The sequence below is a fragment of the Corythoichthys intestinalis genome, chromosome 1, assembly GCF_030265065.1.
Source record: "Corythoichthys intestinalis isolate RoL2023-P3 chromosome 1, ASM3026506v1, whole genome shotgun sequence".
Classification (NCBI taxonomy): Eukaryota; Metazoa; Chordata; class Actinopteri; order Syngnathiformes; family Syngnathidae; genus Corythoichthys; species Corythoichthys intestinalis.
In genome coordinates, this window is record NC_080395.1 from 23561180 (window position 1) to 23580947 (window position 19768).

The 19768-nt window shown below is 40.8% G+C and overlaps 3 protein-coding genes across 4 annotated transcripts; 2 read left to right on the top strand and 1 right to left on the bottom strand.

Annotated features, from left to right (window-relative positions):
- Positions 1–344: 344 nt before the first annotated feature.
- On the bottom strand, positions 345–4221 carry LOC130912541 (oocyte zinc finger protein XlCOF6.1-like). 2 transcript variants are annotated; one of them, XM_057830698.1, is made up of 2 exons: positions 4083–4221; positions 345–2153 (listed from the first exon to the last, which is right to left on the bottom strand). In XM_057830698.1, the coding sequence occupies exons 1-2, from the start codon at positions 4168–4170 to the stop codon at positions 1057–1059; spliced, it is 1185 nt and encodes a 394-aa protein (XP_057686681.1). In that variant the 5' UTR covers positions 4171–4221; the 3' UTR covers positions 345–1056. The 2 variants fall into 2 exon arrangements, with proteins under 2 accessions (XP_057686681.1, XP_057686672.1); XM_057830689.1 differs by having other exon boundaries at positions 3815–4201.
- Positions 4222–11097: 6876 nt separating this feature from the next.
- LOC130913515 (zinc finger protein 22-like) lies at positions 11098–12861 on the top strand. The gene is made up of 2 exons (XM_057832192.1): positions 11098–11367; positions 11986–12861. Exons 1-2 carry the CDS (start codon positions 11175–11177, stop codon positions 12726–12728), a joined length of 936 nt encoding a protein of 311 aa, XP_057688175.1. The 5' UTR covers positions 11098–11174; the 3' UTR covers positions 12729–12861.
- Positions 12862–13455: 594 nt separating this feature from the next.
- LOC130913481 (zinc finger protein OZF-like) lies at positions 13456–19558 on the top strand. The gene is made up of 3 exons (XM_057832146.1): positions 13456–13730; positions 13870–14070; positions 16055–19558. The coding sequence occupies exons 1-3, from the start codon at positions 13544–13546 to the stop codon at positions 16924–16926; spliced, it is 1260 nt and encodes a 419-aa protein (XP_057688129.1). The 5' UTR covers positions 13456–13543; the 3' UTR covers positions 16927–19558.
- Positions 19559–19768: the final 210 nt, after the last annotated feature.

Below are 19768 nucleotides of genomic sequence, written 5' to 3' on the forward strand. Positions count from 1 at the left end.
TCCGGATGTCTCTAAGAGATTGTTTAAAAGTGTGCATACTTGTATATGTTTAAAATTATGTGGAACTTAAAATTAGATAATAATAATTATAACTAATAAATTGTGCTCTAAAGTCATTCGGTTGCTGCCAGCACCCGTCAAATTGGATTGGACGACTATCACCGTCAATGGCAGTGAAAAATGATCACTCAATGCCAGCCTTCTCAGTTGAAATGGATTTTATGTCTAGAACTGTCAATGGCAGAGAATGAGTTAAGTGCTACAAGCAACATATTGCAAAAAAGCACACACACAGTGGACCAAATAAAAAGGAGTTTTTTTGTTTTATTTTTCAAACACTCAAACTTAATCACTTGACGCTTCACAGAAATGCATTTGTTGATATACTATATTTGTATGGTGGCCAGCCAAGCTCGACACCCCGCTGTCTGGGAGGCTTTGTTGATTTAGGGCTGTATAAATAAACTTGACTGGACTTACTTCTTACATAATTGTTATGTGATTCAATACCCATCTGGATAGCAGCATTAAACCTCTCTACACAAAATGTAGTCAAGTTATTTTATGAAACTTCTATAATGCTCATACTGACAACAAGAAGTGGAAGCATCATAATTATTCAGTCAACGATAGAAGTAGTGAATTGCAAGACATAAAAAATGACTTGTTTAATAAGAAGGTGAAAAAAAATGTATCACTGCAAATAGGTAAGATGGAAATGCAAAGAGCAACAGATAATTAGTCGTTTGAGATCCTGAATAGTCAAATGATGTCCAGTAATCACAAAAAGACGTAGTGGATTTCAAAGTATTTAAATAGACAAGACTATTGAAATTGCACAGGACTAATGTAAAAATCCTCCCTTAACAATTCAAAAATGAATTGTCTGAAAAATGAAGAATATCCAACCAAGACGAAGGCCTACACATAGTATTTCAAAAGCCACGTTTAGATGCGAAGGGATGAAAAGCAATATAACAGTAAAAAAAAAAAAAAAAATGTAGCTTTCGAACACCTTGGGGAAAAAACAGGAGCGAAAGCTCAATCCAATTAGTGCTAAAAAGCCTTTGAAGTCAAGGATATTGAAGAACTCCCAGTATGTGTTCTTGTGTGTTCTGTTAAATTTGCTTTTTTACTGAATCTTTTACCACAAACATGACAGGTGAACCGTTTCTCCCCAGTGTGGGTTCTTATGTGTGTTGTTAAATTTCCCTTCTGAGCGAATCTTTGACCACAAACTGAGCAGGCAAAAGGTTTCTCCCCAGTGTGTGTTCTTCTATGTGTTGTTAAAGTTTCCTTATGTGTGAATCGTTGACTACAAACTGAGCATGCAAAAGGTTTTTCTCCAGTGTGTGTTCTTTTGTGTTCTGTTAAATGTGTATTTTTAGAGAACCTTTTACCACAAACTGAGCAGGCAAAAGGTTTCTCACCAGTGTGGGTTCTTATGTGTCTTGTTAAATTTCCCTTCAGAGCGAATCTTTGACCACAAACCAAGCAAGCAAACGGTTTTTCCCCTGTGTGCGTTCTTGCATGTGTTGTCAAACTTTCCTTCTGTGCGAATCTTTGACAACAAACTGAGCAGGAGAAAGGTTTTTCTCCAGTGTGTGTTCTTGCGTGCTTTTTCAAATTTCCGTTCTGAGCGAAGCCTTGACCACAAACTGAGCAGGAAAAAGGTTTCTCCCCTGTGTGAATTCTTGTGTGTTTAATTAAACCTGACTTATTGGAGAATATTTTCCCACAAAATAAGCAAGCAAAATATTTCCCAGCCGCACCATCGGAGTTGTCTATTTTCAGCGATGACTTGGAAGATTTGGCACTCTTCTCGTCAATGTGAAACTCTATATCATCATGAGAGTGTTCATCATCATAGTCAGAAGAGTAAGACGTTACATCGTCACTATTGGAGAGTGTTGCTGAGATGCCGTCTGCTTGCGATCCTTCACATTCGTCTCTCTCACCTTTCATTGGCAGGTGTTGACGTGAGCTCGAAGGCTCCACATCTCCGCTTGCCTCAATTGGTCCTTCGTCTTGTTCACTCTTCACACTGGTCAATGGAAACGTGGTGATTTCATCCTCCTGCTCTTCTTCTTTGATGTACAGCATCTCTGGTGACCTCTCTTCCTGTTTAATGTCAAGCTGCTCTGGACCAATATCTGTTTTAGATGAAAATATATAAACTGTCAGGTTTAAGCTGCTCTGAACATTAAAAGCAAATAAATGATAACATTTAACAATTACTCCCACATAAACAGTCTCTTAAATGTTTTTTTTCTTCTCAGTGATGTTGAACAAACTCGTCATTCAGTTTACCTAGCATGCAAGTTTGAAGGATGCGAGAGAAAAATGGAGTACACAGAGAAAACCCACAAAGGCACGAAGAAAACAACTCCAAACAGGACGAAAAAAATGTACATGCCGGGATTTCGACACGATTGAACGTCTGTTACCAACAATGGCATTGAAATATGATGACTCAGACATCCCAGTTGAAATTGACTTGATGTCTATCAACGTCAATTGCAGTGAATGAGTTCCTAAACTTGATAATAATAGTTATCGATCCAACAACTATGTAACGGTCACTTCTGTGATCCTCTTTGTTCCTTTGGACATCCACCACATGGTGGTGCCTCTTTATGTTGTACGTTCACTTTCTTCTTCAGTTGCTACCTACTTTTTGGGGAGTCAAGTGTGATCATGTGTGCGTGGTCCGTTGTACTCCCGAATGACGAGTGGTTGAGCTGGATTTATTTATTTTTGTCTATTAAAAGTGCATAAGTGGACGTCTGCTCCTTTTTTTACCTTCTATGCACTCATTCTGCCCTGCCACGCGTTACATCAGGTGACTTGAAGTTCCGCTATGAGACCCCCAATTTGGCCAAAACTCAAAACTGTGCAATAATCATGTGTGATACATCATTGGAAAGCTTAAAATTTCAATTACAGACGCCATGACTTTAACTAGATATTATCGCGTACTTACCTTTTTTCGGTCCAAAAACTCCATTTAGCATGTATCACTGAGTGTCAAGACACAGCTGTGAATTGCCACAGCTGGATTTTTGGGGGATTTTATGGGTGAAACATGGTGATATAACAAGGGTCGCGATGCAGAAATCACAGACAACATGGAGTGGTAGAGATTTTCTTTTTCATATAGTTACCCTTTTAAACGTTATTTTTCTATTTTTCTTTGTTTGGGTCGATTATTTATCATCTAACATATCGGGGAAAATACGACAGTAACATAAAAAAAAAAAAAAATACAATTAAGCGATAGTTATGGGGTATTTATCCGTGACTTTTTTACATACGCCAAAGTTACGTAATTTGTTTAAAAGTTTAAAAAATGTGAGTGAATAATTATTAAGTCTTTTTTTAAACTAAATATTAGGCAGCAATTAATGATTCTAAGCTAAAAATGACAGACATTTTGAATGATAAATATAATTATATACCTTCTTTTTATGGCTAGGTTGAAACAAAAGCGGTTGCGCGACGTCTGTAAACGGGGGTTTCCAGGGTAAAAGGGACAAATTAAAAATAGTTCGGGGGCTTAATGCGCCGTGAATCTGCAAATGCAGCATATAGACATATTGTTCTATCAAACACAACAGTTCTTTACGCTTAATATACAGCAGTTTATTTTATAGAGGGTTGCAAGAGCAGAAACTGCTTTTTCAGTCTTGCCCGTGTTTTCCGCTATATATAGGTATAAGCGCATGCGAGTGATTTTTATTAAACTTAAGCCAGGTATGCAGTTAAGAGCCTAAAATAGTTGCAAAACAAGTCAAAATGAAAGAATTGAAGTAACCTGCTTTGTGTCGAGGCTTCTTGTAAACAGTGTCCACTCCTTGTCCTTCATTTTCTTCCATTTCCTCCAAGTACTCCTCGTCTTTCACACTTTTTGAATACATTTCAACTCAAAATAATGATTAATTCTGAACTGTTCACGACACCGACTGTAAAAACGCGTATACGCTAGCAAGCTAACGATATGCTAATGGGAGACTGGGAAACTTCAAAGTAAACTCAAACAAGTTTCCCCGAGCATTAATTACTTAAATGGTTTAAATCACTACCTCTTCCGGAAGAATGCTTTGTGGAAGCGCATTTGGTTCGGATAAATACAGAGGGAAAGATTCCAAGTACGGCGCAGCCATCGCACATTCAACGACCGGATGTCGTGTTGCGGTGAGCAGGAAGTAGAAACGTTGTGGTTCTGGACCTTCAGAGTAAGACGTTGTTTTACGCCACTTTGTTGTGACACACTTGACTGAATTTCCAAATACGGTACAGTTGAATTATATCTTTAAAATCATTTGATCGTTTCCAGCCAAAATCAAAATTCTGAGAGAAAGTTCCTGAATCAGTGTTTAAGTGCTGCCGCCGAAGAAATATTAGTAGTGTTCGAGAGGACCATAGCAGAGTACGAGGAGGAACTTTGTCGCACAATAATAGAAAATGAGCTACAGCATCGACAACTGGACGCTTGCAAGCCTAAAACTGTGTTACGCCTGTAGTGGCCAGAAATGACACAACAACATAATAATTTAATATATACAGGTGTGTTCCGAATAAAGTGAAGGCTAGGGCTGGATAAAACCAGTATTTATTTTGAATAAAAGAAATACATGTGGTGACCCTTTGTTTGACATAATTCACCCACCGTACTTGTGTATGTTTGGCCGAGCGCGTTACCGGCTGCGTCATAGTCACGTGACAGAGACACTATAAAGAGCCGCGCGTGTTCCGGTTCATTAGAGAGTGCACGAGAGTTAACGAGAGTAGCAGAGCTACAGCCCTGGACACAGATGTTCGAGCCCACAAGACTCCTTAACATTGCATACCGCTTCACTGGTGACCCCAACGAGCCTCGCTGAAGTCTCAGAGGCATTTTTGAACACTTTACGCAATGGCGGATGCTAGCTTTCTCGAGCTAGCGATGTTTAACGAGTCTGCTGCGGCCGCGTGGTTTGCATTTGCTGAGGAGCAGTTCGTCCTCCGTGGTGTTCTACCACGTGGTGGCCGCGCTCGGGTACTCAACAGCGGTTAGAGCACAGCGCTTTGTGGTCTATCCGCCGAAGGTGGGCAAGTACACGGGGTCAAGGCGCACCTCCTCAGACTTTTTGAACCGTCGTACAAATCGACTTCAGAGGCGCCCAGGGTGCCCGCCTCGAGAGCCCTGCTGCCCGAGGTACCCGCCAAAGATGGCGGCACTTCCGCCCTGGTTCCTCGCAGCTGTACTTCTGTCCCGGTACCCACGCCACCGCCGCGCGCTTCTGCACTGGCGCTTCCCGACGCCGACGTTGCTGTCTCGCCTCCGGCCCCGCTCTCGCTCGCCTCGGCTTCGATGCCGCTGCGCCCGTCCCTGGCTTCCTCGGCTTTGGCGCCAATGCGCCCGCCTGCGGTCTACTCGACGACGGTGCGCCCGCCTGCGGCCTACCTGACGACGGTGCTCCCGCCTGCGGCCTACCCGATGACGGTGCGCCCGCCTGCGGCCTACCCGACGACAGTGCGCCCGCCTGCGGCCTACCCGACGACGCCCCGTCCGCCTGCGGCCTACCCGACGACGCCCCGTCCGCCTCGGGCCTACCCGACGACGCCCCGTCCGCCTCGGGCCTACCCGACGACGCCTCGTCCGCCTGCGGCCTACCCGACGACGCCCCGTCCGCCTGCGGCCTACCCGACGACGCCCCGTCCGCCTCGGGCCTACCCGACGACGCCCCGTCCGCCTGCGGCCTACCCGACGACGCCCCGTCCGCCTCGGGCCTACCCGATGACGCCCCGTCCGCCTCGGGCCTACCCGACGACGCCCCTCCGCCTCGGGCCTGCTTGACGGCATTCCGTCCGACCCTGGTTTTCTCGACGGCGTCCCGTCCGACCCTGGTCTACTCGACGGCGTCCCGTCCGGCCCTGGTCTTCTCGTCGACACGGTGCCTGCTCTTGGCCTTCCTCACGATGTCGTTCCTGTGCCTGCGTCTCTGGCCGCTGCTGACGTCGCTCCAGCACCTGCGCCTTTGGAAGTCTCCGAGGTCGCCCCTCTACCGGCGCCGCTGGACGCCGCTGCCACTGACCTCACTCCAGCACCTCCGGGAGTCTTCGAGGTCAGTCCTCAGCCTACGCCGCTGGCCATCGCCGCTAGCCTTGCTGCTGTGCCGACGCCTCCGGAAGTCTCCGAGGTTGCACATCGGCCAGCGCCAGCAAACACCGCGCCCGACGTCTCTCCTCGTCCACCGCCTTTGGACAACAATGGCGTCGCTCCGGTTTCGGCGTTTCCCCCGCTCCTGCTACGACCGGTCGACTTGGTTCATCTCGCCTGTCGCCCTTGTCCACGGCCGGGCGACTCCGACCGCCACGCCGGTCGCCCTCGTCTCCGGCCTCGACCGGTCGATTCCGACCGCCGTGCCCGTTGCCCTCGTCTGCAGCCTCGACCGGGTGGTGCTGCTCATCGCATGTCTCGACCTCTTCCTCGACCGCTGCTGAGCAACGCGTGCCGCCTCTCTCGGTGTCCGCTTCTCCGGCCTCGCCTGGGCGGTGCTGCACGGCGCGTTCCTCGTCATGGGCGTCCTCCAGACCGTTCTGCTCAGACGTCCCGCATCTGGCGTCCTGGACGGCCGCCGCCTGGCATCCTGGGCGTCCGCCAGACTGTTCTGCTTGGGCGTCCCGCATCTGGCATCCTGGACGGCCGCCTGACTGTCCGATCGGTCGTCTTCCACAGACGCCCCGGCCGTGCAACCCTTCCGTTCCGTACTGTTGATTCGGGTTGCTCCTGGCGTCCTGTGTGGGTGAATTCTGGGGGGACCTGTGTGGTGACCCTTTGTTTGACATAATTCACCCACCGTACTTGTGTCTGTTTAGCCGAGCGCGTTACCGGCTGCGTCATAGTCACGTGACAGAGACACTATAAAGAGCCGCGCGTGTTCTGGTTCATTAGAGAGTGCACGAGAGTAGCAGAGCTACAGCGCTGGACACAGCAGTTCGAGCCCACAAGACTCCTTAACATTGCATACCGCTTCATACAAAACAATAACGGGAACGTGCATGTGCCGAAAATCCTCACTTGTGGGGCTGGTATAATTTAAAAACCATTTTAATAATCAGTGGCAAATTTAAAAGAACACTTATAAACACAGTAACTTAAAAACACAGCACTGCTAAAAGCCACTCTGGTAAAAACGCACAGCAAACGCCAGCCCTACAAACCTAATAAATTGCACAATCCCCTTGATAAAATAAAAACTATAAAACTTTAAAACACTAGTTAAGAGGGGGAAAACAGTGACACCATCCAAGTGAATGTCCTCCGTGAAGGATTTAGGACACACACTTTGTCGGTGAAACCTTGCAGGTGCCTGGATGCTTCCACTATGTGTATAGCGAGTATATCAACCGAGCGCCACACGCATCAGTCTTTGGCGTCCTCCGCTGGCGCACCTGTTCTGAATTGCGGTTGATCATGGGCTTGTCACAAAAAAAGTCAGTCAGCGCTCCTTGCTGGTTGCTCTTTTTATGGTTTACCCTGGGGCGTGTACGGCAACAAGGTTTCCCTCGAGGTCCTCCACCCTTCAAATTACACGCTGAACAGATTTGCTCTATTTTTCGCTCTCTAAATGTGGCCCAGTACAACCAAATGAGTTACAGACAGGGGTGAAAGTGGGCCAGAACGGTAAGGAACGCAGTTCCGGTATAAGTTTCAGGGCAGGAACGCAGTTCCGATATAAGATTCAGGGCCAGAACGCAGTACCAGTACATGGTGCTTTGATTCCAAAAATATGACGGCAATTGTCAAAACATTATGTAAAAAAAACAATAAAAATGCTGAGCTGCCAGACATGCATTTCATCTCCAAGAAGAAAACAATCTACCAATATCAGATTTACATACACAAGTGTTAACAGCAAGCATAATAAAATGCTTGTGTAGTGTAATCCGTTTCCACCAATATTTATTATTTATTTTATTCCACGGATGGCATGAAGGTTTCCCCAGCTGCTGCAGTTAGCGGAGTCTAACGATGATAAGTCATGTCAATGTGTGAATACACGCAGCAAAGCAAAATGCCTGGACTCATTTATCCGTTCAATTGGCTGACATTTTGACATGTGATCAGCAGAGATAGTTAGCTCTGATTGGTTCAAATATGCATGTTTTCTGGAACAGCAAAAAAAAAAAAAGTTGACGCGACAAAAAAGGGGCAATGCAATATAAAATGGACCAAATCTTTAAAAGCAAGGAAAGAGTTGAGGAGGCTTATTTATCATATTTGGTTTTATTTGCTCTGATGGGGAGGTTCAGAACATCTTAGCTGTCAATGTGCACTTTGGACTTATATTTGTTCATTTATGTTAGGCTACTTACTCATTTCCTTATGATGTAGAAAAATTAATGTTTCCGCCCTCTTCAAAATATATTCCATTTAACTCTGCATAATATTAGTCATTTGAACTTATTTTTCTGAATGTATGTTACTTATATCTTAATTATTTTTAAAAAGTCAATGTTTACATTAACTTCAATGTTAATATACATCCTATGTTCTTAAGTAGTTAAAATTGAGATTTGGCATTTAGTATGTGAGGAAATAAGGGAAAATAAAAATTAGGAGATGGAGGTTGTGAATATCGCTGTTTTTGTTAACTTTTATTTAGCAAATAATTGAAAAAATACAATTTTGAATGAAAATCAGTTTGCTTTTAGTTTTTATATGTGTTATAGAAATAACTGCTAAAACGGTTTTCCTTGCATTTCAGTAGTTTAAGAGGTTTGACACCCCCCCCCCCCCCCCCGAAAAAAAAAAAAAAAAAAAAAAAAAAAGGAAAGAAAAAAAATAATAATTTCTGGCTCTGTGGCGACCTTCACATCGGGGAGTTCCGGCAAGAAATTCTAGCCACTTCCACCCCTGGTTACAGGGCGCTTCCCATCATGCCCAACTCGGCCGAACACCAATCATAACATCAGCGCAAAGTTTTTATTTATTTCTTTATTTAATATTATATTATATTACTATTATTTTTTTAATTGAACCAACATACAGACAAAACAAAGCATTCAAATATCAACATAAAATACAACATGATAGATTGAGCTTTATTAAACAAGCAACAGCAGCAACAACAAACAAAAACTTAACCAATTTTCATTTGTTAGAGGAATTTCTATACTAACTTAAATTGTTTCGATAAATAAAACAGATGACGGGCCTTCCCATCGACAATCAATTAAAATGCTTTACGAAAGAGAGGGAAATCATTCCTCCAGTGAGCCAGACGTGGTCAAGTTTGGTTCTGCTTGGAAAGAGTCTCGTCGGGGACGTCATAAAGACGCGACCAAAAACAGTCTTCTCGAGCAGCGTTTGGCTAGGACGAGTGTCCGGCTTATTCTTGCAAAAATGTGTAAAGTATACATGTTGGTTTGGTTTCGGCATCAAGTTTGTTTCTTTTTTTTTTTTTTTTTTTTTTTGCGTCAAGTGTGTTTCTGCTTGGAAAGAGTCAACAGAAAAAATGAATATCTGTGAAACTGTGGACAAATGTAAATCTACATTATCAAGGTGGTTACAAAGAGATATTTCCATTTTTGGAAGAGTTTTATTAACAAAAATGGAGCGCCTATCAATAGTCATTTATCCTGCCTTTTCCTTACCGATTTCGACTAAATTGATAAAAGTGATAAATACAAGTTCATATGGTGAAATCGGTGTCAGTATATAAGAAAAAATGACATGGTTAAAGGGTATGAAGAAGGTGGAATAAACGCATTGGATTTGTAAGTCATGAATGGGGTCTTAAAATTGAAATGGCTGAAATCTTTCCTTACAAATCAGAAATCATTTTGGTGCATCATTTCTAACATGGTTTTTCAAAAGGTAGGGGGAATAGAGTTTTTGTTGAGATGTGACTTTGATTGTAAATCATTACCAATTGGACTTTCCGATTTTCATCTACAAGCACTCTTTTACTGGAAACTATTGTACTGCCATAATTTTACGCCACATAATTCACCAATTTAGAATAACAGATACATATTACTAAATAGGAAATCAGTTTTTAAAGCAGAATGGCATTCAAAAGGTGTATGGGCTGTTGCTCACATGTCAGATGGAAATTGAAATTGGTTGCTCCATCAAGATTTTGCCATAAATACCAAATACAGTGTAGTCTAAAAGCATTCACAAAGTTAACGAATGCAATCCCAATGGCAGTAAAAACAATGGTGAAGGAGGATGTGCAGAACTCGTCTCTTAGAATCTGAGGAAATTATACATTGGGGGGCAGGATTTTTGGGATAGTAAATGTAATAACAAAGTCATCAGGAAATTGTTGATGAATTATTATTATCCGAATCCAATTAAGAGGATACATATTTTGAAATTATTTGAGATCGATAAGATTAAAAGAATACGGAAAAATTATGTTTCATTTCCGGTGCCTCCTAAAGCAAAGGAGGTCCAATTCAAGATTTTGAACAAAATTTACCCAACGACAGAATTTTTTTTTAAGATTGAAATTTGGTTTTGAAGCGGATAACTGTTCTTTTTGTGATGTAGATTTAGAAAATTTAAGTCATATATCTTTTCACTGTAATGTTGTTCATTCCTTCTGGAGTCAATTAAACGAATGGCTGCAATCTAAGAATATTGATCTACCCCTGACAGAAGAAACAATTTTATTTGGTGTTTATCTACAGGATAAAAATTTAAAATTTGTTTTAAATGTAATATTGCTTATGGGGAAATTTTTTGTTCATATTTGTAGGTTTTTTAAAACCAAACCGTGTATGGCTCACTGGAGAAATGATTCCTGTATATATTGCAAAGTTTTGAATGCGATCGATGGGAAGGCCCATCATTTGTTTTCTTTATTCAAACATTTTAAGTTGGTTTAGGAAGTCCTCTCAAGAGACAAAAGTTGTTTTTTTTTTTTTTACTTTTGTGTTTGTTGTGGTGGTTGTTGTTGTCGTTGCTACAGGTTGTTCGGTTATGCTCAATCTATAATATTGTATTTGATGTAGATACTTGAGTGCTTTGTTTTGTGTGTATATTGTTCAATTTAAAAGAAAAAAAAAAAAGCTTGGAATGGGTCGCTTGGGTGACGTCATAAAGACGCGACCGCAAACAGCGACATCTTCTCGAGCAGCGTTTGGCTAGGACGAGTGTCCGGAGTATTCTTGCAAAAATGTGTAAAGTCAACATGTTGAGGGCTTTTCTAAACCAGCGATTAAGTGTGGCCATTGAAGAAATAGTAGTAGTGTTCGAACGAACCATAACGGAGTACGAGGAGGAACTTTGTCGTGCGAAAGAGGAAAACGTGCGACAACGTCAACTGCTGGACTCGCTTTTTGTGCCTCAGTATACCTTACAGAGAACAGGTCGGTTCACTGAAGACTGCTAATGTACTTTAGTTGTAGTTTTATAATAATAGAGTCAACATCTCTTCAAAAGTTCTCATGATCTTAACTCATTTACTGCCAGTGCTGGTAACGGTGTATGTGTTGTTATACACCTTTGAACGCCTATTGCCGTTATTGGCAGCCAAAGCGTTAAGCTATTTGAGGCAACAAGAGATTTTAAATAAATAAGTATATAAAGTTACCAGAGCAAAAATGCATACGGGCCATATGTATCTGAATTTATGTCTGTATTCTTCATTTATTTTTCAATTTATTACAATTTGTTTTATTTTATTTTTTAAAGTTTTTTTTTATTTTTTTTTTTTATTCATTTTATTTTGGCTGGAATATTTTATATTACCCATGGGCTTTTTTAGTTGTGTTTTGTTATGTTTTATTTCTTTTTTAATGTATGACCATTTAAATATGAGCTGTATGGATTGGTTGACCTTTAATCGAGACATCCCTAATTATTTGAAATATTTTCTGCCAAAAATCAGAATCTGTATCCATGTTGGTTGCGCCCAGTAATGAGTACACAATGACCAAACCTGAATGTTGTGAAATAATCTGTGTTTGTTTTTTGCTGTGCTTCAGAAGTCAGTGAAGAAAAGTTTTATCCTGAGCAGCACAAGCCAGAACCCCCCCGCATCAAGGAGGAAGAGCAGGAGGATGACATCACCAATTTGCCCGTGACTGTTGTCCCTGTGAAGAGCGAAGGAGATGCGGACAAAAGTCAAAGTGAGGAGAAACATTGCGTCGAACCTCAAAGTGGCAGCTCGAGTCAACACTCGACTAAACAACATGACGAAAACTGTTTTGGAGGATTGCGAGCAGAAAGCTATTTAGCTCCACTCTCCGATACTGACGACGTCACGCCTCACTCGGCCGACAGCGATGAAGAAGACAACTCCAGAGGTGATCCGACATACCATGTCGGCAACAAACACTGGAAATGTTCCCAGTGCGACAAAACGTTTGGAGTCAAGATGAATCTGAAAAGACACATGATCATCCACACAGGAGAAAAACCTTTCGCCTGCTCTGTTTGTGGCAAACGATTCACTCAGAAGGCACACTTGACGTCGCACTTCCGAACACACACTGGAGAGAAACCCTTCGCCTGCTCGTATTGTGGGAAAAGATTCTCCCGAAGCGAGTGTTTGATCACGCACACCAGAACGCACACTGGCGAAAAACCATTCCGCTGTAACGTTTGCGATCAGAGATTTTCGTATAAGTACAAGATTAAGAAGCACAAGTGCGTGGGTGAGAGGAGCGGCGCAAATGCAACGGCATTTCGCTCTGTGTTCACTTGTTCATACCAGAATGACAAATAGTCGGTTTTTCGCCTATCTATTAGACTTCTCACTAAGTGAAAGTGTGATCTCCAAAAATTCTACCGGGACCCGCATCACTATCTCAAAATTTTGTATTGTTCTGGATTTATATATAATGTCAATTAACCAGAAATAAATTGATCAAGATGTGGCTTTTTGCTTGTTTTTACCCACCCAAAAAAATGATCTACATTAAGGTCAGACATTCGAAGTACTTCACAGTCATCGACTAATTTATCATAGATTATTTTCAATTGGACTAGAAAATTCCATATCTTGAGAAATAATTTAAAAATAAATGGGGGGGAAAAATACATATTTTTAAAATAATTTAAACAATATTAAGATTTCAAAGTCTTTTATTTAAAAAATGCAATAATTACTAATAATTTAAAAAATAATTACTCTCTCTCACTGTAATAATAATTGCAAATATGAATGACGAAAAAGTTGCTTGCCCTCTAAAGGTTTGAAGGTCTTGTCAACTTTTGATTAGCTCTCCACTCTCCACTCCAACTGTCCCTGAAAGGGTAAAAGAAAAAAAAACTATCACAATATGCTATTTTTTGAAGGACTAGTATACTAGTATATAACTTGTGCTAATTTAAAAAAAAAAAAAAAAAAAAAAAAGTCTGTTGTGTATTGACACCCTTTCACCCGAAGGGGCAGTAAAGTTAACGCAACAAACGGCGGACGTTCTCCCTTCTCTGCCGGAAGTAGTAAACCTGGTTGCTGCCATTACGAGACATTTTTGTTTTGAGTTTTGTCCATATTGGTTTAAACCAGTAATCAGCAATTCTTCAGGTCGCTTAAAAATGTGGAAGATCGAAATGTTAAGAAGGTTGCTAAATGAGCGACTGAGTGCAGCCGTTGAAGAAATTCTTGTCGTGTATCAGAGAACGATAGAGGAGTACGAGGAGGAACTTAATCGAACGAAAGAGCAACAACGTCTATTTCTAGAAGGGCTTTTCAAGAATCCGTCAGCTGATCTGCAAAAATCAGGTCTGTGGAATAGCCACATCTAAAAATGTGCTGTTTGGGATTAAATAACAAAGAATTGTCATTTTTTATAAAATCAGGAAGCGTTGATATCATTTACATTTATATTTTTCCTTCAGCGTTATGTTCTTGTTACCTGCAGACATCAGCGAAGTTGATCTTCAACCTGAGCAGCATAACTGGAGTTACATGATGGAAGAACCTCTCAAGCAAATGAAGGCGGAAGAACCCTCGTGCAATAATTTGGATGAAGAGAAAAGTATTTCAACGTTGTCGCTGACAAATGTGAAGAATGAAGTTGAATGCCAAAGCGACAGTCTTATCGTTACACCACAAGCAGCAGGTTTGTACGCTAAGGACACTATCATGATAACTTAATTCGCTGCCACTGACAACGATAGACGTGGGGGAAGTGACTTGAATCTTAACAGTCTAAAAATAAATTAAAAAAAAAAAAAAAACCTTTAGTGAAGTTTGTCCATGTGGACTTTCCATAGTAAATCTCAGTAAGTGACGTCAGCACAAATGAGATGTATGCGTTCTGTTTTATTCCGTTCAGGATCCTTTTGCACATTTTTGAAGACTACATTGTTTTGTCACGTGACATAAAATGTTTAAACCCTTTAACGCTTTGCATCAGTTGAGCGTGTTTGAAAGCTTCTTAACGTGGTTCTACTCGCAAGTTTAGAACAGAGACGGCGACAGTTAGCAACGCATGCTAAATAGGCTAACATGGTGACAGTCGAATATCGAGATCGTTTTGAAAATGTCAACAGACTGCAAATACTCAAGTAATATTTCAAGGACGAGTGGCGAGTTCAAGGAGGACGTTTTTTCGACTAACGAGGAAAACACGGCAGGTTTGTTTCTTTAACTCTTTCATGCAGGACTTTAGAGTAGATTTTTGTTTTCCGCGGTAGCCCTACAATATTTTGCTACTCCCCAATTGACATCTAATTGTATTGTTGCTCGCATGTATTTTGCGATGGGCAATATTATTACTAATATTTAATAATTCCACTCAATAAAGGATCCATTGCGGGGGGTTCAATTATTTAAATAATGATGAATAAAGATTTTTTTTTAAAAAAAAGCAAACTACAAAAAAAGGTAATGAAAAATACAAATAATTGTTAAAAAAAAATATATATATATATAATAATTTTGAAAATTTCAAGTTTCAATAAGTAAATTGGAAAAAAGAATAAAGATATGCATTCAAATAAGTGTGGCCTATGTGTATTTTGCTCTGAGAATTATTTTTGTTTTGTGATCTCACATAACTCAAATCAATTCAGTGGCTGCTATTAAGGCATTGGATGTCCCATCCATTCTAACTGGGAATTAATCGATTAATGGGTGAGCAGATGAATTGTTGATAAACCGTTTAGAGATATTGTTGACCTCAAAATTGTTTTGCAAATTTTTTTTAGGGTTTTAACTTGTAGATTTGACCCACACAGTGTAGAGAATAATATAAAATATACAAATGTACAATAATGAATTAAAAAAATAAAATGTGAATACAAAATATTGGGATCAGAGTACTATACAACAGTGGAATAGGAATGCAAAACGAGCAAGCCAGGAGGAGGTTCACAACAAGACACAATACTTCAATATGCAGTGATAAACAAATAATTTAAACTCTCTGAATGGACTGGTCATCTTTCGCCATCAATGGCACTAAAATGTGATCGTTGTCAATGGCAAGCTATCGGCTAAGAAACATACTTTTGTTTTTACAAGAATGTTGCAATAATATTGTGTTGCTGCATTTTTTATTGAAATGTCAAACCGAAATATTGTCGTATCGCCATATTGGGAGATAATCGTTAGCGTAAGCCTTGTATCAAGAATCGTTAATCGTGAGGCACCCAGAAGTTCCCGCCACTTATATACATGGTGAATAAAAAAGAATGACCCTATTTCACAGTCGCTCCCTTCAAACTGCATAAACCACCTTTGGATGTTCTTAGAAGAAGGAGAATGGAAATTGAATTGACTTTGAATGCAAGCACTGTAAATGCTGAATTATTAGTGTCATACTCAAGAATGCAAAAAGCCTTCTGTTGAAGGGGTCATCATTTTTTTTCTGTTGCTGACAGATGCATGAGTCATGGGTCTGACAGTGTCACATAACAATTATAGAAAACTGTGAAATCTGATCTTTCAAACACCCACTCCCTCATTCTGATTCATACATTTACTTACAAAATATTTGATCATGAAAATGGGTCATTCTTTTTCATCACCCTGTATATTGCCATATTATTTATCCAGTCATTGCATTATCTTCACCACGTTGTCTTTGTTTTTCTGTCCAGGAAATGACAATGAAGATGTTTCCTCAAAGGCCCCCCGCATCAAGGAGGAGGAGGACGAACACGACATCGGAATAGACTTCCCGGTGATCCACGTCGTCATTAAGGGTGAAGACGACAAGGATAGGCCTCAATCTTCGCAGTGTCACAGTGGCGAAACGGCGCTAATAAGTAGCGACTACGTAACGGCACACTCTCTCAGCACGGACGACGCCGAATACCTGAACACCGACGGAACGTGTCATGCAGACAAGAAAAACTTGACGTGTTCCATTTGTGGGCGAACACTTTACGACAAGAAAACCTTGAAAGTCCACATGAGGACGCACACAGGGGAGCGACCTTTCATCTGCACTGTTTGCGGAAAAGCCTTCGCCCAGAGGGGGAACTTGATCAAACACACCCGAACGCACACCGGAGAGAAACCCTTCACATGTCCCGTTTGCAGCACCAGTTTTAGCGATAGTTCCACGTTAGTTAAGCACATCAGAAGACACACAGGTGAAAAACCTTTCTGCTGTCCGCTGTGCGGCGAGCGATTCTCACGCAAGTCCAATTTGACCACGCACACCAGAACGCACACTGGAGAGAAACCGTTCGCGTGTTCCGTGTGCGGCACCACATTCAGCGACCGCTCCACACTGAATAAACACATGCGAACGCACACGGGTGAGAAACCATTCAGCTGCTCGGTGTGTGGGCAAAGGTTCACCCAAAAGGGACACATGACAACACACACCAGAAGACACACCGGAGAAAAACCTTTCGAATGCTCCGTTTGTCATACCAGTTTCAGTGACCGATCGACTTTTGTCCGGCATGTAAGACGACACTCCAGACAGCCGCATTTGCCTGCCAGTGAGGAGATGAAATGAAAAGACTATAAATGGCAAATAGTTGCCAATGAGTTAAAACACTAGAATACACGATGTTAGTGTTAGATTTAGTATACATTGTAAATAAGTGGTCTCCAACCCTGTCCTCAAAGGCCCACTGTGGGTGCAGGATTTCATTCGCACCTAGCAAGATGACTACACCTTTTCACCAATCTGGTGTTTTACAAGTACAATCAGGCGATTAGGGCTGCCCCAAACGACTAATTTCCTCCCGATTAGTCAGCCGACTATTTTTACGATTAGTCGACTAATCTAATTTTTTTTTTTTTTTTTTTTTTTTTTACTACTTTAATAATGAATTTTTTGTTCAAGCTTATTTACAAAAAACATTTTGGAACACCTAAATTATTTATTAACGTATAAATAAATAACGTAAATACCAATAATAATCACAAACAATGAGGTCAAATGCTGCTGGCATTAACTTGTGCAAAAAAATGTAAACGGAAACACTGTGACTTCACTTCTTTAACAGGAGTCAAAACAATTCTTACTCTTTTTGTGGTATGTCATTGTCTATATATTTCTAAATGTTAAAATGAATTGCAATGTCCCGGACAACCATTTTCAGAATACTTTGTGTGAGTTCAGATGCTTTTTCTGGTGTGCATGCCGTATTTTGGGGGGTTGCGGAAAACTGTTCAACTTTTGTTTGTTTTAACCTGAAAAAAGATAAAGTAGAGGGCACACTGAAATATTACCACAATTATTTTGAATGAAAGGCACGCATACCCACAGTAACAAAAATTAAATATATAGTATTAATTTTGTAGTATACTACTATATGTAAAACTTTATAATATTAAATAACTAACATTAGTGCAGTCATGGATTACAGTAAGCAGGCCAGTGGTGTTTCCATATATATTTTTATTATATTATCATAGTATGTATATATATATATATATATATATTTTTTTTTTTTTTTTTCCCCCAAGTGGGAGCTTCCATGATCCTAATAAATTTGATAATAATTTTAAAAAATTCATAATTATTTTATTAAATAAAAATGCAGGTTGATACAACGCACATAAAGGCAACTTCCATTTTAAAAAATCGTTAGAAAGTTGTATGGACTTACAATCCGCTAGCTTGTTGTTTCTTGTTGCCTTTGAAAATTACACTTGTGTGATGGCGCTTCAAGTGTTCGTTCATAGCCGACGTGCTACCGTGGTATGCGAGTTCAGCTTAGCAAAGAGTACACAAAGTGGCACCCTCCATATTTTCCTTGAAATTATTCCAGGCTCTGGCAATTCTGGTCCGCTTTTTTGGCTTTATGCCGCTTTCACGTGTTACCAACTCTGCCCTTTTTGGAAATTGGCGGTGTTTTCAACTCCTCACTGGCGATCCACTTGGCTCGTTGTCGTCGGTTCGTCTGGGTTCGTCCGATTTCCTCCTCAGGAAGGCGGCGGCTTGCATAAAAACGCCGAGAGGTGTCGGATGGCTCTTTATGGATACTTTTATTGACCAAAACAAAAACATGGGGCATGAAGCCACTCAACTCGGCGCTACCCGCGCACTTTTCCAACTCACCGATCTCGCTCCCTCTCTCTCGCTCGCCCGCCCACTTTCTTACTCTTTGCTCAATCTGACAACGCCAGTCACATTGAAATAACAGCGGCCCCCTTGGGGGTGCCAGTAACAACCGCTTGTATCGCGAGCGCCCGCCATTCTAAACTTCATCCGCATGTAATTTTTTTTAACCCGTCATTACCCATCGATAGTATGTTTTGCCCGTCGACGCATTTACGTCTTCGATGACGTCGACAACGTCGACTAGTCGGGACAGCTCTACAGGCGATTGCAGTCAGGCACTGCTTGTTTTAGCAGAAACGTCATTGGTTCATCTATCTGTGCTGGATCGGCAGGAACAAAAACCACGACCCACAGCGGGCCTTTGAAAGCGGGTTGGAGACCACTGTTGTAAATGACAACATTACAGAAACCACAAAAGTTGAATCATGGGTTAAGTAGGCTGCAATAGAGGTGCAACAATTAATTATGTTGTAAAAAATGTTTTCCATTGTAAATTAAGGCTGACACGCATAATTGACTAATTGACAATAAATAACAACTAGTTTGATGATAGATCAATGGATTAGAGATATTGTTGAGCCAAAAGTTTTCCAAATACCTTTTTTAAACTTGACAGTAAATCTTTGTTACTTTTTTTTTATTGAGAAAACAAGTATTTTAATTTGGGACTTTTTTTTTTTTATGTTAAAAAACAAAATATTAAAAATAGAAGTCATCACTTCCTTTATTTTGAATTCCCCCCAAAACACTGACTGATTAATTTATTTCAAAGGTATTTGCTAACATCTGCTTTTGCTTTGGAAAAAGTGATATAGTTCCACAGTATGCAGAGTCCAACTTTTTTTCAGTGCATAGTTTTGGGATCCAATGTAATCTACAACTAAAATGTAAAAACCTAACCTAGCAGTAAATCTTGATTTGTATATGAGCTGATGAGTCGACTCATTGCAAAAATAATTGATGATCAAAGTAATCATTCGTGGCAGCCCTATCTTAAATACAGTGCCCTTCATAATTATTGGCACCCCTGGTTAAGATGTGTTTTTTAGTTATTTTTTTTAATTCAAATAATATGGGACCTTAATGGAAAAAAGAGAAAAATCCAACCTTCAATACAAGTGCATTTATTCAGTGGGGGAAAAATCCCACATAAAGAAATAATTATTTGACATCAAATAATGTGTGTCACAATTATTAGCACCCCTGGTGGTAATACTTTGTACAACCCCCTTTTGCCAATAAAACAAGGTCTGGGGACTGAGATGGCCATGGGAGGAGCTTGATT

Bases quoted from the DNA above. Each gene is read 5' to 3' on its own strand.
- LOC130913481 (XM_057832146.1), top strand. From the start codon at position 13,544: ATGTGGAAGATCGAAATGTTAAGAAGGTTGCTAAATGAGCGACTGAGT. The intron at 13,731-13,869 runs GTCTGTGGAATA...TGTTACCTGCAG, and splicing joins AGCTGATCTGCAAAAATCAG to ACATCAGCGAAGTTGATCTT. The intron at 14,071-16,054 runs GTTTGTACGCTA...TTTTCTGTCCAG, and splicing joins CGTTACACCACAAGCAGCAG to GAAATGACAATGAAGATGTT.
- LOC130913515 (XM_057832192.1), top strand. From the start codon at position 11,175: ATGTGTAAAGTCAACATGTTGAGGGCTTTTCTAAACCAGCGATTAAGT. The intron at 11,368-11,985 runs GTCGGTTCACTG...GCTGTGCTTCAG, and splicing joins GTATACCTTACAGAGAACAG to AAGTCAGTGAAGAAAAGTTT.
- LOC130912541 (XM_057830689.1), bottom strand. From the start codon at position 3,917: ATGTATTCAAAAAGTGTGAAAGACGAGGAGTACTTGGAGGAAATGGAA. The intron at 2,154-3,814 runs GTTACTTCAATT...CATCTAAAACAG, and splicing joins GAAGCCTCGACACAAAGCAG to ATATTGGTCCAGAGCAGCTT.